At 36.6% G+C, this 16752-nt stretch overlaps 1 protein-coding gene across 1 annotated transcript in view; it reads left to right on the top strand.

Moving 5' to 3' along the window:
* Nucleotides 1-13220, top strand: part of oma1 (OMA1 zinc metallopeptidase) — a 13506-nt gene extending 286 nt beyond the window's left edge. The window contains exons 2-7 of the mRNA XM_059497855.1: nucleotides 34-268; nucleotides 1384-1491; nucleotides 3281-3409; nucleotides 4602-4676; nucleotides 6335-6484; nucleotides 12334-13220. Coding sequence (XP_059353838.1) covers nucleotides 34-268; nucleotides 1384-1491; nucleotides 3281-3409; nucleotides 4602-4676; nucleotides 6335-6484; nucleotides 12334-12585 — 949 coding nt within the window. The 3' untranslated portion in view covers nucleotides 12586-13220. The remainder of the gene's footprint in view (nucleotides 1-33; nucleotides 269-1383; nucleotides 1492-3280; nucleotides 3410-4601; nucleotides 4677-6334; nucleotides 6485-12333) is intronic.
* Nucleotides 13221-16752: the final 3532 nt, after the last annotated feature.

Genomic DNA, 16752 nt, shown 5'->3' with positions numbered 1-16752 from the left:
GGGATATTATAAAAATGAAATGTAGCGTTTATTTTCACAAATCATTTTATTTCATGGATTGTCGCTCCTCTTTCTCCCTCATTCTCTCTCTCAGTACATGGAGGAGTTCAAGGATTCTCTGATCGCTCCGTCAGATCCCAGGCATCAGGTGGTGGAGCAAGTGGTTCGGGTTCTGGCCGAGAGAAACCAGGACGTTGCTGAGATTTCCTCTGTCCCCTGGACGGTCCATGTGGTGGACGGCCCCACAATCAATGCATTTGTTTTGCCTGTGAGTCACATCTGGTAACAACCAAAGGCCTTATCTAATAATAATCCAAATCTATTCATTTGTTTTATTCACTTCTTTTGTTTTGCCAATTTTAGTTTGCGTGCATTTAAGAAGACTTTCTTCTTCATTATCCAACATATTCTATGTTGAGCATTATATGCAAAAAAAAAAAAAAATACAATATGAAGCACTGATACAGCATTTTGAGGAAAAGTAACACTATATTTACTCAGCACTTGAATTTCGTCATCATGCATAACCTTTTTAATTTCTGCAGTGATTGCTGGGAACATAAATCCCTCTGTTAATAAGAAATATGAAGTCAGGGCTAGTCTGAATGGGGTGAATAAAGCAGACCAGGATCTCACCAGTAAAGTTTAGATGGATGACGATTGTAATGGAGGTAAAGACGATTACAGGGACATACAGCAATCGTACACAATTAGACACGTGAGTTCGTTATTATTACTGTGTAATCATTTACTCACGCTTATGACTTTTTGGGTGGAACATAAAGGAAGGTAATTTGAAGACTCTTTGGAACCAAAATGATTTGTTTCCAATGACTTTCGTTGTATAAATAAAATATTTTTTTATAAAAAAAAAATCTTCTTTTATAATCCTTGGTTTATGTTAGGCCATTTTAGCCTAAACATTTATGTGTAATACATTTTATGTTGAATCAAATAAAATATTTATTTCTAAAGCTACTTTTTGTAATCTCTTTTCTCATTTAACACAATAATGGCTCAAAATGATCTTTTGTGGGTATTTTTTCACGGCCAAATTTAATGTGCAATCAATTTGAACAACATCACGTGGGCTAATTGGTTAAAATAAACATTTGAATTGACTAACAGTCCTAATTAAAATATAAAGATACTTTGTAATCTAACCCTCATTTTTGAATTTCCTGTTTGTGAAATTTCCCTGACAGTTTTGGACAATTTTCTTATGAGCTACGTGTCTGAGCATTTCATACACAGAGAGAGAAGTGTTCTTAATTCACTGCAGATGATTAAAGAAAATCTTGAGACTGATTACTAGAGGAGAAAATTATTCTGATTTCACAGCTGGAATGATTGTGTGTGTGTGTGTGTGTGTGTGTGTGTCAGGATGGAAATGTCTTCATCTTCACAGGAATGCTGGAGGCTGTAGCAGACATCCATCAGCTGGTCTTCATACTGGGACATGAGATGGCTCATGCTCTGATTGGTCATGCAGTAAGTCCCGCCCACACTGTCAAACCTCTTCACAGAAACGCCCCAATGGACATTATTTTTGTCATTTTATTAGAATCTATTTTAGCCCAATAATGAATAATGCTGAAAGTAAAGTAACCAAGAGCTTGGTGTTAATTTCTCTAAGTAATCTCTCCCTTGGGGGCATTTTGATTTAAATGTAAACGTATATGAACGTATATGATCTGATATCTGCACCCACTGTCCGGTGGTTATAGGGTCCTCACACTGCCTCTGGCCTTTATAGTTTGGATTAAACTAAATTTGTACTTCTTTTGCAGTGTCTCTAAACATTTTTCAGAGAGTAAAAGACCCTTCATTCAAGTGCTCGCTTTATCTCTCTTTTGCGTGTGTCATGTTTTACTCTCATCTCTTCTCTTGGTTTAAATGAAGAGAAGGAGGCGTCCTGTCTCAGAGGCACTAGGTGCATTTAAGAGATCGGTTTAAAGGATGTTTTAGTTTCGGAGCTGTTGCATCACGGCATGCTTGTGGCTCTGGTTAGCGTGAAGGAGCTTACACTGATATCAGGACTAATATAATGTGAAAAAATAAAATGATTTAGTATATTTTTCAGCGGCATTAAAAAGTCCCTTTAAAACCAAGCAACATGCTGTTAGGCTTATGAGTGTTTGCTATGTTATTTCAAAGCTGCAACAAGCTAGTAGCATACACTGCAACAGATTTTAAACAGGAAAAATGAAAAACAATATTATATTTGACACACATTATTGATTTATTTATTTTACGTATTCAGCCTATTAGACTGATAGGTGAAGGATCATGTGACACTAAATCTGGAGTGATGCTGCTAAAAATTCAACTTTGTCATCACAGAAAATTAGGATTAAAAAAAAAATTAATATAGTTTTACTGTATTTTTGATCAACAGCCTTGGTGAGCTTGAGGGACTTTCAAAAACACCAAATCTTATTAATGGTTGTGTATATGTGAAACCCAAAAGAAGATGTTTCACAAAATGTCCAAGCAGCTCTTTTCCACACTGAAGTAGACCGTGAACCGTGGCTGTCAAAAGAAATTACTTCAAAGTGTCACTTATGATTTTTTTGAGCTATTTAAGTCTTTTGAATGCGATAGCTTTGTGTGAGGACCAAACCAAAATTAGTTGACAGCAGAAATAAAAAATAAATAAATGTTATCGTTTCTTCACATTATGTATTTATTTTTAATTTCTGCAGGTTTGGTACTCTACATTATGTTAAAAAATGATAAAAAAAATTTATTTGAGGGTGAAATTTTTTTTATTGTAATAGGTTAAATGATTATGTAACATATAATAAATGATTATATTTAATATTATATGACTCCCATCACTGTATACACTCTATACACCACAAGACCACATTACACTTATCACTAGAAATACATAATCTCAGAATTCAACACCTTTTATTATCATATGCGACTGTTTGACCATGAAGCTGGCGTAATTACCCAACAAATCTGCTTTGCGGCATATACCTGGCCACTCATGGACACGTGTTTTGGCATATCTGTTGCCCTTCTTTCAAAACAATGTGTATCGTAATTATGATTCAGTGTGATTCATCATGTCTCTCTTTATTAAATCGCGTGTTTGGTTTTCTGCGTTGTTCCTAATTGGGCATGCTCTCAACGAATGGGCTGCTTAGCAAGAGTGAAAAAAAAAAAAGGTTCTCAACACAGAATTACAAACAAATTACAGTAGCAAAGTAGATAAACGACAAAATCAAGAAAAGCAGAAGCCCATAGTGAATTTCTCTCTCTTTCTCAGGCGGAGCAGGCCAGTTTGTCTCACGTGGTGGAGCTGTTGTCTCTGATCCTGTTAACGGCGATCTGGGCGATCTGTCCTCGGGACAGCTTTGCAGTGCTGGGACACTGGATACAGAGCAAACTAGTGCAGGTGATGGAGGACCTTACGATCTCTCTCTTTCTCTTTTTTTCAACTGATTCCTAATCTGCCTTCTTGCAGCATGTTTCCACTGTTTCCGGCCCTTTATCTCGCTAGTCCCGAACCAATGTAAATATATGTTTACATAAAATATATCAGAAATATATAACATTTTATGGGTTATGTATTTTATGTAAATACTTGCATATATTATAATTTAATAATATGATATTTGTATATTTTGTGTGTGTGTGGGTGGATAGATAGACAGATGTATTTATTTATTTAGAATATATGTGGACATTGTTTTTTAAATGAAATGTCAAAAGAGCAGCATTCATATGAAATAGTATGAAATATGAAAACTTTTCTTTTTTTTAAACATCTTTACTGACACTTCTGATCAATGTTATGCATCCTTGCTGAATAAAAGTATGAATTTATTATAACAGTTATTTATCTCTCTCTCTCTCTCTCTCTCTCTCTCTCTCTCTCTCTCTCTCTCTCTATATATATATATATATATATATATATATATATATATATATATATATATAAATATTAGTTAAATATTAGCATTTAAGTATAAGACATTTAAGGGAGTGAGTTTAGGTTGGGATTGTCCATTAATGATGCAAACACTCCTTAAATATTGATTCTGAAATCCCTAAAAGTCCCCTTAAACATTAACAATTAAACTCCTCTGCTTGAGCTGAAAAAAACCTTCTCAAGTACTCTCTCGCCACCATTGTAAAACAACAACAGTATCTCAGAGGAGATCTTATTTGGGTTTCTGAGGACTTCAATTTGAGGTTAGTTAAAATTCAGCTACATTTATTTGTTCTCTAAATGGATATTGAATTAGCATTTTCTGAATCACTGTGCTGTGCGAAACAAAGGCCCACTTTCAATTTAATTGTACTTCGTTTTTTTATGGTGTTTTTCTTCTAAGTTACTGTGTACTCTCTTGCTCTCCTTTTAATGTGGATATTTCCATCCCTTTCTTTCCTTGTTTTTTATCATCTTTCCCCTGTTACTTTGAAAATAAATTACATTTTAATGATTGGGCTTTTTATCTCCTAGTCATTTTGTTCTCCAAATATGGGTCACTTTATTCTGTCCGTCTTCTGTGTGCTCTGTCAGAATAGCTCATTTAACTGCAGATTTTCTCTCTCATTTTCTCTGTCTCAACTCTGTGTTGTAGTTCTTGTTTGACCGGCCCTTCAGTCGTAAGCTGGAGGCAGAGGCGGACCAGGTCGGCCTGAAGCTGGCTGCCAAGGTACTGCAGATATTATTATTATTATTATTAATAATCCAAGGGAAAACATATTGAATGTCCACCTAAAATGCACTATAAGACAAGTTTCACAGTGTAAGTAGCTCATATATTTCATAATTTACAATCCATGGATGAGCAGCATAGTGCTTTGTCGCAGAAGGATAGCTGCGAGTAGACGTTCGGCGTTGAGCATGTTTTACACCCCATAACTGAATTATCAATCATTTTCTGAAAACTATCTGTGTCAGTCTTGATAAAAAAATCCTCAAACTTGACACAAACAGCATTTTCTGATCCGGAAATCGGACTAAATGAAGATGATTTAAGCTGTTTATAACTCAGTGTTATTTTAGTATTGTTTATATTCTATTAATTATTATATAGTGTTTATTAATATTTTATTCCAGCATTGTTTAAATTACTGAAAACAATTTTTAATAGTTTTAGTTTCAGTTAACAATAACTGTTATAGCTAGGGTTTGGGATTTAGGTTTTGTTTCATGTAGATTATGTAAATTAATTAGCATTTGGATATAAATGTGATACAATACATTAATAAATATAGTTAATCACTGTTGATCTTTTTTTTCAGGGATGCTAATCATTTCATTTGTGTAATTATCGTTTTAAATGGTCTAAAAACAGAGAATTCATAATTATTCTAAAATTATAATTATTCTAAAATCTTTTAGAGCACCTTGGATGCAACCCACTTTATCTCCCTTATCCATTTAAATTAAAATTAATTTGTGATTTGTTTTTTTTTCTCTCGTTATGTAGGATAGGCTGTCTGACCTATATATATATATATATATATATATATATATATATATATATATATATATATATATATATATATATATATATATATATAGGACATCCTGTTGTCAAAATAGTTATGTTATTATATAATTTGGTAAGTCAGTTAGTGCTGCTGTCAGATGATGTGTCAGACATCATGAGAAAACAATTGTGGAGATTACAAGAACACATGAAAAAAAAAAAATAATAATCCATGACCTCTATGGGGCTTCCATATATACTTGACTACAATTACAAACAAGTTCATTTTTAAAGGCATGGCATACTTAGGAATTACACACTTAACCTATATGTCTCTCTAAATAAAAGCTGTATTGGTAATAATTAGTAACTTATTACTAGGATGAATTAAAAGTGTGAAAGCGGTATCATACATGACCTCTAGATGGCACTGTTTCTTTACAAACTGCATGAAGGAAGCCATTTCTCTGAATGTGGCAGCGGTCTGATTCATGGTGTAGTGCTCTTCCTGACAGCATGTCTCCTGATCTCATGCTTGGCATCATTATGGAGCAACCGTTGATTCCCTTCTATCTCTTCTAGTAGTAATAACGGGCCGCCTGCTGCTCGTAAACGTGCCCAGATCCGGCCTGCCACAGCCGGCTGGGTGAAGGACACTGGCACGTGCTGCGGTAACGGTGCGAAGCTTGCTAGACTAGTCATGAGTCATGTGTCATGCTGTCCATGATCCAGCCTGCTCTCAGCTCCAGCTGATGACGTGTCCAGAGTGTGTGTGTGTGTGTGTCATCTCCTTGTTTGCTTCCTTTGATGGTGACACAGCTTTATCAACCGTCTGTGTATGTGTATTTACTGAGATTGCTGTGTGTTTCTGTCAGGCGTGTGCTGACGTGAGGGCAGGCCCAGTGTTTTGGCAGCAGATGGAGATCTATGATCAGTTGAAAGGTGAAGCCACCATCCCGGAGTGGCTGTCCACACACCCTTCCCATCAAAACCGTGTCAGACAGTTGGACCGCCTCGTCCCTGAGGTAAAGGACGCGAAAGCAAATACATACATCATTAGACATCATCAATGTTAAATGAGTGAAATCTTATCACACAAATGCAAACCGTAGCATGTACAGTGGTGTATAGCATTAAATTGATGGCTGAGATGGTAACAACATTTTCAGATGGTTAAGAAACTGATCTAAAAGAAAGAACCACCAAAGCCGTGGCCTAGCATACTTGTTTTTAACCATTCTAAGCTTTGGTGCCAATGCATCATTTCTCATTTGCATTCCCAGTCGCACTTTTTCTGTCCTTCCTCGTAATTTTCAGTTTTCTTTAAAAAAAAAAAAAAAAAAAGGCAAACATATAGACTGTGGAGGACTAAAAGTATTGCTTAAAAATAAAATGAAATAATCATGAAATAAAAAAAAAAATAGAAAAATTACATGTAAAGACATTTCCAAATAGTTTATTTTAAATATTCAATATTAAAGATTATTTAATAAATATTTAAAATCTAGTAAAATGTAACAATAAACCGATAAATATTTTTAATAATAATTTATTTTAATAATAATATAAAATTAAATTTAAAATGGACTTACTAATGTACTGATATTGTTAGTATATTTAGCTTATATTTTAAAAAATATATAATTTATATTTTTTAAATGTATATTTGGCAATTCAAAACATTTTTAAAATATATATATATATATTTTAATTGCAATATTTCTTAATTTCATTTTTAATAGTGCTCCTAGTTCTCCTTAATGAACAGCATTTGACTGTGTAAAAATAATTTTACCTTCACTGGGGTCTAAAAGTCTGAGACCACTAGTGAATAAGCTTCTGTTTTGCATTTCTACTCTAATCACAAAAAGAAAAGAAATAAAGATGAAGATTAATTTCAGAATGTCAGTGTTTTAGTATGTCTTTAATGATTGTAGCACTCAACCTTAATGAACAAGTTTGATAATCGCCTCCTCCATTCTGATTTGAGATGATTCAAAGAGCAGCATGAGCACTGTTTAGCTCTTCAAGGGAGAGCAGTTTTCTGTATTTAAATTCAGGTATATGTTCTGGGTACACTGTTCTCTTGATTTAAAAAGTATCCATCGGAAACACACCGTAGGCCTCGCAGACCCGTCTGAAATCCAGACCGCACCAAAGCTAACAAGACGTCTGGAGACCCCTCTGCTCTGGAGCAAACTCTACCCTCTACACACATGCCTTAAGAACACGTTCATAGTGGAAATGAACAGATAAATGCTCTTCTGCTGGAGGGGAGAAGAAAACGCAAGAGCCATGAAAAGGCCTGGAGGATCCATGAATCGCAGAGATGTCAGAAAACTCAACATGCAAATGGTGGAATCCTTAGATCAGTACTCGCAACCACAGAATAAAGCCTTCATTAGGGACCGAGGCTAAATAATTCACCATGTGAGCCATTTATGCAGCACATCACGATATATAGTGCACTGCATGAAATGCATGACAGGGATTTGAGGAGTATGAATCAAACTCACATCAAAATCTCCCCCTTGATTTCCTCTCATAAAATAGCAGCAAGACCCCTGAACAAGAAAGTGTTTATAGTCCAGGTGTCACCTGCACTAGTTTGCTATCCGCTTGCCCGGAATAAATTATTTACAATTTGGATATAAATATGACCCACCCCTCCTGGAAATGAGATTTCATAATTATTTGTATGCATTAAATCTCAGTGGTGCACTCAAGGTAATCATTTTACAAGTTAAGGCCATTTCCTGAAGGAAATAATGAGTTGATTTTCTGCTAAGAGCCTCACTGTTGGTGTGAAAGCACAATGTGATCCCGCTGTTGTTGCTGCTCTGCTGCCAGCCCAAGACTAGCTTCATTTGTTCCATTGGTTTTACAACTAGAACTTAACATATACAGATCAGCACTTGTGTCTTGTGACATGGATGCATTGTGGAAAATGCATAGAATGCGAAATCTTTCCATTCTCATATGAGAAAGAAAAATGAACACAAAACATTTATGGAAATATTTTGGCCAAAATAATTACATTACCATTTGGAGTTGGTAAGATTAATTATTATATATATATATATATATTGTTTATAAATAAATACAGCCTTGCTCACCAAAGCTGCATTTATTAGATCAAAAATACAGTAAAAACTTATGTAAAATATTGTTATATTGTGAAAAATATATATATATTCCTGTGATCAAAGCTGAATTTTTAGCATCATGACTCCAGTCCTCAGTGTCACATGATCTCTCAAGTAACATTTATTGTTATTATCAATGGTGAAAATAGTGGTGCTGCTTATTATTTTGGAAAACTTAGTAGTTTGCTTTGTAGAATAGAAAGCAAAAAAAAAAAACATTTATTTGAAATGGAAATCATTTGTAACATTATAAAAGTCTTTACTGTCATTTTTTATCAATTTATTCTATTCTTGCTGAATAAAAGTAATTGTATTTTCTTTAAAAATAAAAACAAGATCTTTCAGATCTTATTTTCTTTCAAACATTTGAACAGAAGTATATTATTATTGCTAAAAAATGTTTTTATTGTTACAGTATAATATTAAGTTCTTAGTAGTAATGCTTATGTTCTGAATAAAAAAAAAAAAGTGATGTTGGTACATGTTCCTGTGTTGGTTTGTGCTGGATGTGTGTAACTGTAATGTTTATGGAAGTAACTTGTGATGTTAGGAAGCAGATGGGAAATTATAAATCATTTTTCACACTTTTAAGCTACAGCCATCAGCAGAGAAAGGCAGATGGTGTAATTACTGTATCTACCAGCAGGGGCTAACAGCGGATGCTAACCAGCCAACTTTAGACCGCTTGCTTTAAACAAAGAGCTCAGGTTAACATAATGTTTATAGAGTGAACTGTAGAGCACAATGGACAGCCATCTACAAGAAACATGCTCTCTCTCCGTCTCACACCATGGCTCTACAAAATGGCTGTTTAATATACGATGCTAAGCTGCGGTGGAAGGATGCGTGAATGTATTTAAGTGGCATGCAGGGGCCTCACTTAACCTTGAGCTTGAACTCTTAACAGTCCTGCTGCTTGTATACTTGCTCACTTCAAACATAGAAAGAGCAGATGGCCAGGACTCCAATTGTCCATCAACTATAATGCATGTGAATTCTGTTGAGTGGAGGCTATTACTGCTCTGGAAAAGTTACCCTAAAACACCCTCCATCGCTCTGTTCTCACCCTCTTTAACCTGAGCCAATGGAGACTCGTCGTCCGTGTGCCTGCTAATGAGATTACCATAGTGGAGTGTGTGTGGACTCCCCTCTGCCTCCTGGTGCCTTATTCAGGAATACAAGTGGATTTCGTAGTCGTCACCTTTGTGTAAGAGTGTCTGTTTGAGAGTGGCTTGTCTGACGAAGTTCAGATTTCCAGTGGCATGTTGACACGTGAAATCGTGGTGTTTTATGTGTGTCAATTGGGTGAATACCTGCTTGTAGGGTTTCATATAACTTAGCAGTTCCAAGTAAACTATGTATACAGACAGAACTGTTTTGTTTTTTATTTGTAAAATCAATACTTCTTGGTTTTGAAGAATGCTTTTTAAAAGTGTTCTGCGTCTCGTTGACGTAAGCATGCAACTGCCGTGCCCCTCTTGGGTAATTGTCCTCAATAATCTTTGTTGCAGACAGACTCTTTTGAATGTCTTTCAGAACTTTTCAGTTTTCAATTCATCTAAAAATAAAACATTGCTGCAAAAACACTCGTACTTTTATTTTGAAGGCTAAATCACTAAAGACTAAGATTGTGAGTAACTGTTGCTGTCATTACAGATCTATTTCAGAACCAGGTGCTATCCAAATTATCTGGCTTTTGGCTCGCGGGCCGCCTGTTGCCGACCACTGATCTAGACTTTGCAATATTTCCTCACTCTTCTTTGGAGAACTGCTCAAGTTCAGTTTAATTTGATGGTGAGTGTTTGTGGACCGTAGTCTTCAAGACATTCCACAGATTTTAAGTGGGGTTTAAATCAGGGCTCTGATGAGGGCATGCAAGGACATTCACTTTTTTCTCTTTCAGCCACTCTGTGCTCAGTTTTGCTGTGTGCTTTGTGTCATTGTCATGTTGGGAGGTAAACCTTCTTCCCTTTGACTACTTTCTGGCAGAGGACAGCTGATTTTCCTCAAGAATTTTACAGTATTTTTCCCATTCATTTTTCCTTCTATCCTGACAAGTGCTCCAGTCCCTGCTGCAGAGAAACATCCAGAACAGGACATTACCTCCTCCGTACTTTACTGGAGGAATGCTGATATTTGGATGGCGAACTGTGTTGGATTTCTGCCAGACATGTTGTTCAATATAATTTAAATTTTAGACTTATCTGCCTCCGAATTTTCAAGGTGTGTTTTGGCAAAGCTCAGTCTTACTGCATGTGGCCTTTCTTGAGGAGTGGCTTTTTTCTTGTAACCCTCCCAAACAAGCCACATTTGTGGGGAATTTGTGATATTGTTGTCACACACAGGGGGTCCGTTGGATAGAGGAGATGGAGAAACTGCTTGTGAAAGTTTTGCAATAATGCGACTGTCTGCATAATGTGTGGAAAACTAGGCTTACCGTGATAGACCGTGTTGACGATGATACCGGTGTTAAGCCGCAGCACCGGTTACGTCACTTGTCCACCGTGGAACCAACCCCCACCGTCGTTTAGATTTTTTTTTTAGAGTAATAAAAATAATTTAATTCAGTAAAAGAACAGACACTACAATTAAAAACTGAATGCGGCTGCTCAATTCAGTGTGCCGGACAATAGTCGCATCACAGATCAGATTTAATTTCTCCAGCGAGGAGAGCTGACTGACAAGAAGAGTGAGGTGAGACGGATGATGGCAGATGATTTAGTTTTAAAAACTAAATGCAAAAGCACCAAAATATTTTGGATTTTGAAAAACCTGTTGACTTTTTTTAAAGTTTTTTTTAAACATTTGTTTCTTGTTTAATTGGTTCCACATTGTTTGCTGATTTTTACTTAATTCAAACCCTTGTGTCATTTTATTTAAATGTAATTTTTTATTTAATTTCACACCAAGGTGTATCCCATGCCTCCAAGCTTTCTTGTATGTTTTGCTAATAAATGTTCTACGTTTCTTATTTATTCGGCTATATATTATACATGTATACTTAGCCTATTCCCAGTTTTCTATAAATATTTAAACTTTATGTAAGTTATTTGTTATTTTATATTCGGCATAACCTGCCCTATTACATAATTTAACAGTGAAAGTAAAATGCTCATGGTGCTTTTAAGCTATTTAAAAGCAAAGCAAAAGATGGAAAATTCAAACGAACTTAAAATGAACAACTGCTTTATGCCGAATTGCCGCTATTTGAAAGTGAAAGTAAAATGCGCACGCAGATTTAACAAGCTATTTAAAAGCAAAGGAAATCAAGAAAAGGTGAACGCCTTCTGCACCAACAGTGACCCCGGTATTACTGTTGTTGTCACACATCGATTAACCGGTGGGAAAATTTCCTCACCGTCACAACCCTATCGACAACATACCATGACCGTTTTATTTTACCGGTTGGATTAGTCAGACAACACAGAGTGTAGAAATATGCTAGCATGCTGGCAAATTTTGTAAAAATTTGAGATTTTATTTATTTATAATATTTTTTCCAATCCATTCAGGTTTCATATCACTGTTTCTATGCATCCAACTTTTGAATAGCTTCAATCCATCCATCTACCTATCCAGATTTCATATCACTATTTCCATCCATCCATACATCTATCCATCAGTCCTTAAAAAGCAGTGTCACCTGGGTAGAGATGAAGAGTTGGAAGGTTTGTACGTCAGCTTAAATCCATCTTCATTAATTTGTGTAATTTTCTGTGATGTTATAGGCTTTGGAGCTCCGCGCAAGCTGTGACTGTCCTGCCCTCCCTAAAGCTGACCCCCGTGTCGTTTTCCACCAGGCCGTTAAATTGCTTCTGGACGATGCCAAAAAACAAGAACAGATTGCACAAGAGGAAAAGAATGAGAAAGAGAGAGCTGGAGTCATGTTGCCATTCCCTCAATCCCCTCCTGTCCTGACTCAAGGGTCTCAGCCACAGCGGGGGGGAGTGCTGGCCACATCCGCTCTGCTTAGTAAATGAGACTTGATGAAACATGACTGACAGGGACAAATTCAAGCTTTCCTTTTCACTTCTCTTTTTCCAGTGCAGTAGCTCTGAACAAGGCCTGAGAGGGTCGTGGATAGAACCCGGCACTTTTTTGATCCACTTGATTAGCTGTCTCTTTGATACCCATGTCAGTTAGTTTGTGAGATGGTTTAAATGGGGGTATGTAGATCATTTGTGTGTGATGCTTGAGTTTATGCTCCTCCAAGCATCCACAGCAGTGCAGTCATGTTAATAATGGAACAATTATAAATGGGCTTTTGATTAGTTTTAATGATGTTATTAGCATAAGACCTCTGTGAAGCTGAATGCGTTATGGTGTACAGTACATTATTCATCAAACATCTGCCTCTGCTTTAATGTCCCCTATAGGTTCCAGGATGTAATGTAACTCTGCTGCATAGCAGCTAATGTCACTGTGTTTGATGCTTTGTGGAGCTTTGGACACACTGCATTATTAAGAGGATATATCAATGGCCAGCTGACGCTAAATGAGCCCACTGCTTGTGTTCTTGACAAGTGTTGAGTTTATTTTAAATGCACTCTGTATGAATAGGATGAATGTAAAGAATATGACTGTAACTACGCACAAGATAAATGATTCTACCAGTCTTGTGTCTCCAGCATTTTCTTTAAAGGCACGGTTACATTAGCTGGGACATTTTGCATACAGAAAATGTCTGTTCTCCATTGTCAGTAGTGTAGTGATGCATGAAGCATCACTCGCATAGAAGTTTCTTTTAAACCAAGCAGCTATTAATTGGTCAGTGTGGAAAAATTTGCAACATCTGAACACGAGGGAACCTTGTGTGTAGGAGTCTTTTAACCCTCATGTGAAACCTCCTGTTATGCAGACGTATTGAAATGACTGGATTTTGTGACCAGTTTTAACAAGAGTGAAATCTGCATGAGGAATTATTTCATCCTCTTACAAAACTCCCAGTCATGCAGATAAATATTTAGTTGATTTCACCAAGCAATGGTAGCTGTTTCATCACCTTACATAGTGTTTGTAAACGTATAATTAAACCAAATGACTGGTACCGGTACTTGGTTTAATTACACATTGCATATACATATATAATTGCTGGGCAATAAGTTGCATACCCATTTTATTTTCATAATGCAGGGATCTCCAACCCTGCTCCTGGAGAGCTACCATCCTGTAGACTTCAGTTCCAACCCTGCTCAAACACACCTGCCTGTGATTATCAAGTAAACCTGAAAACCTTGGATAGGTTTGGAGCTGAGATCTGTAGGACTACAACTCTCCAGGATTAGGGTTAGAGACCCCTGCCATCATGAATCTCATAATGTATCACCATGGTTATGTTTCTTTTTTCAATTCTATACGGTTTGCTGAAATTACTGTAAACATGAAATTACTGTATTTACTACTGACAAGATTTTAGAAATACTGGTTTACTTTCAATATTAGCTTAAAACAAGTCTGTGCAAATGGTAAGGGTTTTGTGGGTATGTTTTGTGGGTACCGATTTACGTGATTCTTTTAGTGAATAGGCCGCAAAACAACCTAGTCCATGCATGCAAATAAAGGCCATTATCAGTGGGGGCTATCCATTCTTAGTAAATTACCCCCTGTTTGTGTGCTATAATTTTCATTAATCTTTATCTGATTTTACAGGTAGGATTCAAACTATTTCATTTGTGCTTTCAAAGGAAGAGCATAAAACATCCAAGCAAGTAGAGATAAAGCCAGCCAATCTGCTGCTGGCGCTTCCTTCCCTAGAGGCCACTTTTTATAGAGTGATGTGCCTGTAAAGTGCAACATGTTTCTGTCTTTCAGACAAATGTGACGATGCACTCTAGGTCTCTAACGAGGAGGAGAAAAGCACTGCACAGAGAAAGAGAAGAGTGGTGAATTTGCTCTTACACCCACCAGCCATTTCCATACCGACTAAGGAAGACCTCACTGAAAGATGTCAAGTTGGTGTTGATGTTTATGACTCTCTGTATATGTTTGGACTTTGGGCTGGTTATAGTTCATCTTTACAGCAGAAGAACCACTGAGGCCACACAAGGAGTTTATGAGTTTACTAGGAGAAATGGTGAGCAAGTGTGGTGTAGGTGTGGATCAGGTATCCAAAAATATACTGGGGACCTGATTAAATTAGTAGACAATATTGGTCAATCTGGAACTTTTTGACCACCAGCAGACAAGCTTCTATAACACAGCCTGGCCACCTTAAACTGGTTACCTGGTTCTTCCAACAGAACCCTGGACCAATACTACCTCATCTTGTTAGTAGACCATCTTGGTCAAGCTGGTAAGAACAAGGCAGCTACCATGCCGCATAAAACGGCATGTTATGAGTTTCTCCATCAACATAGACAAACAATTTAGTAGCTGCCACCTTAAGCTAGTCTGACCTGGTATTTCCATGAGGATTTGGTTAACCTCTAACAAACAACTACTAATGTACTATACATAAGACAGCTTGAACGTAAAACAGGTTTCTCCATCAGGAGTCTTGACCCTTGACCCCACAAAGATACCTTATCTGTAAAGATACCTCTAAAGATATCTTAGCCTGGTTCCCACTTGCAGGTATTCTGGCTGGTTAACCATCTAATCCAGTTTGGACCAGCTAGAAACCTAGAATCTTCCAGCTTCCACCATTTTGGGAAAACACTGCAGCACCACTCCCACACAACTGCTGTTAATCTGGAGGTTCAAGCCACCATCTGTGGAAATGAAAGCAGAAAACATGTTTTGATCAAAACTCAGTCTGAAACAGCAATCCACAACTCGTGTGGTTGACATAATTATCTACAACTGTGCCTCCCTCCAGGCCCACTTCAGTTCTCTGAGTGTATACTTAAGTATGCTACTTTCTGCTCATAAGTAGGACACATCAGTAGTTTTGCTGCTGTTTTGACAGTCATTATCTCTTGTTTTTAACACTCTTTATCCTGTTTGCGCCTCTTTGACTTTCTTTGTCTTTGCTTTGGTTCATTTTACATTATTAACAAATGTGCTAAAGTGTCCTTCAGTGGTAAAACAACATGTAAAGCATCTGCTCAGCTAGTTTTGGTGCAGCAGCGTCTGTTTGTGATACCTGTATAAGCAAATGTCTCACCATGGCCTCTGGGGCAGAATTCTGACCCACTTAGTAAAAATACATCTTCTAAACCCCCCCACCTCGAACGAGGAGTCCTTTGAAGGTGTGGTTAAAAAGTGTGTCTCTTTAAATTCGGCAGCTGTTGCCATGGTTTTGCGACCTAAACCCGCAGCCTCAGTTCAATTTAAATGCAAGCTCAACGGGATGTCGGACGAGTGCTTAAACCCTCGAAACAAACGCAGGTAGAGAACTTCAGGGAAATATGCTGCATTTACTTTCTTTTGTACTGCTCTGTCTGATATTTTACTGGCTCTGATTACAGGTTTATATGCTCTGAAGGTGTTTTGTTTTCTTGTGCAGGGTCACTGGATTAAGTCAAGAATAAACCATATCAAATACTGAACAGGCTTCAAATCTGAATGTTCCATATATATATATATATTTTTTTTATTTTTTATTTTTTTTATAAATGTCCATGTGTAATACATATTATCAGACTCCAAAACTGCACAGCTGACCATTATCTTTTTTTTTTTTTTTTAAGATATCTCACATGAGCACATTCACATTCCCTACAGATAATGGCAAGACATTTAGGTGTGTATGGTCATTGTTCAGAGATTAATGATGCTACGCCAGAGTTAACCATTTTTTAAAGGTTTTCCATGATGCTACGTGGAAAATCTGTTTCTAGTATATCGGTGGTTGTTCAAAACGATTTGTCTGTGGCTTTTCTTAGCATGGCCACAGGAAGAGCCCTCAGTGCATTACTGTAGGAAAGGTCAGACTTGGAATTGAAATGTTTATATAACGACGTTATACAAACAAGAAAAGAAGTCAATATTTCACATGAAATAATGTTTATTTAGTTTACTATAAAAGTTGAATTTATCTACATTTGTCAGGTTAAAATGTTGTGTTAAATGTTAATGTTAATGTTAATGTTAAAGACTGAAATTTAAAGTTACTGTTAAGTACTGTTAAGATGATTTTTAATGTTAAATGGCTATGAAATGGTATCAGATCAAAAAAAGAAACCATGTCAACCATCCCCAAAATA

This window comes from Carassius carassius, chromosome 18, assembly GCF_963082965.1.
Source record: "Carassius carassius chromosome 18, fCarCar2.1, whole genome shotgun sequence".
Classification (NCBI taxonomy): domain Eukaryota; kingdom Metazoa; phylum Chordata; class Actinopteri; order Cypriniformes; family Cyprinidae; genus Carassius; species Carassius carassius.
Note: the sequence above shows the minus strand (reverse complement) of the source record. Positions and strands in the feature narration are given on the sequence as shown.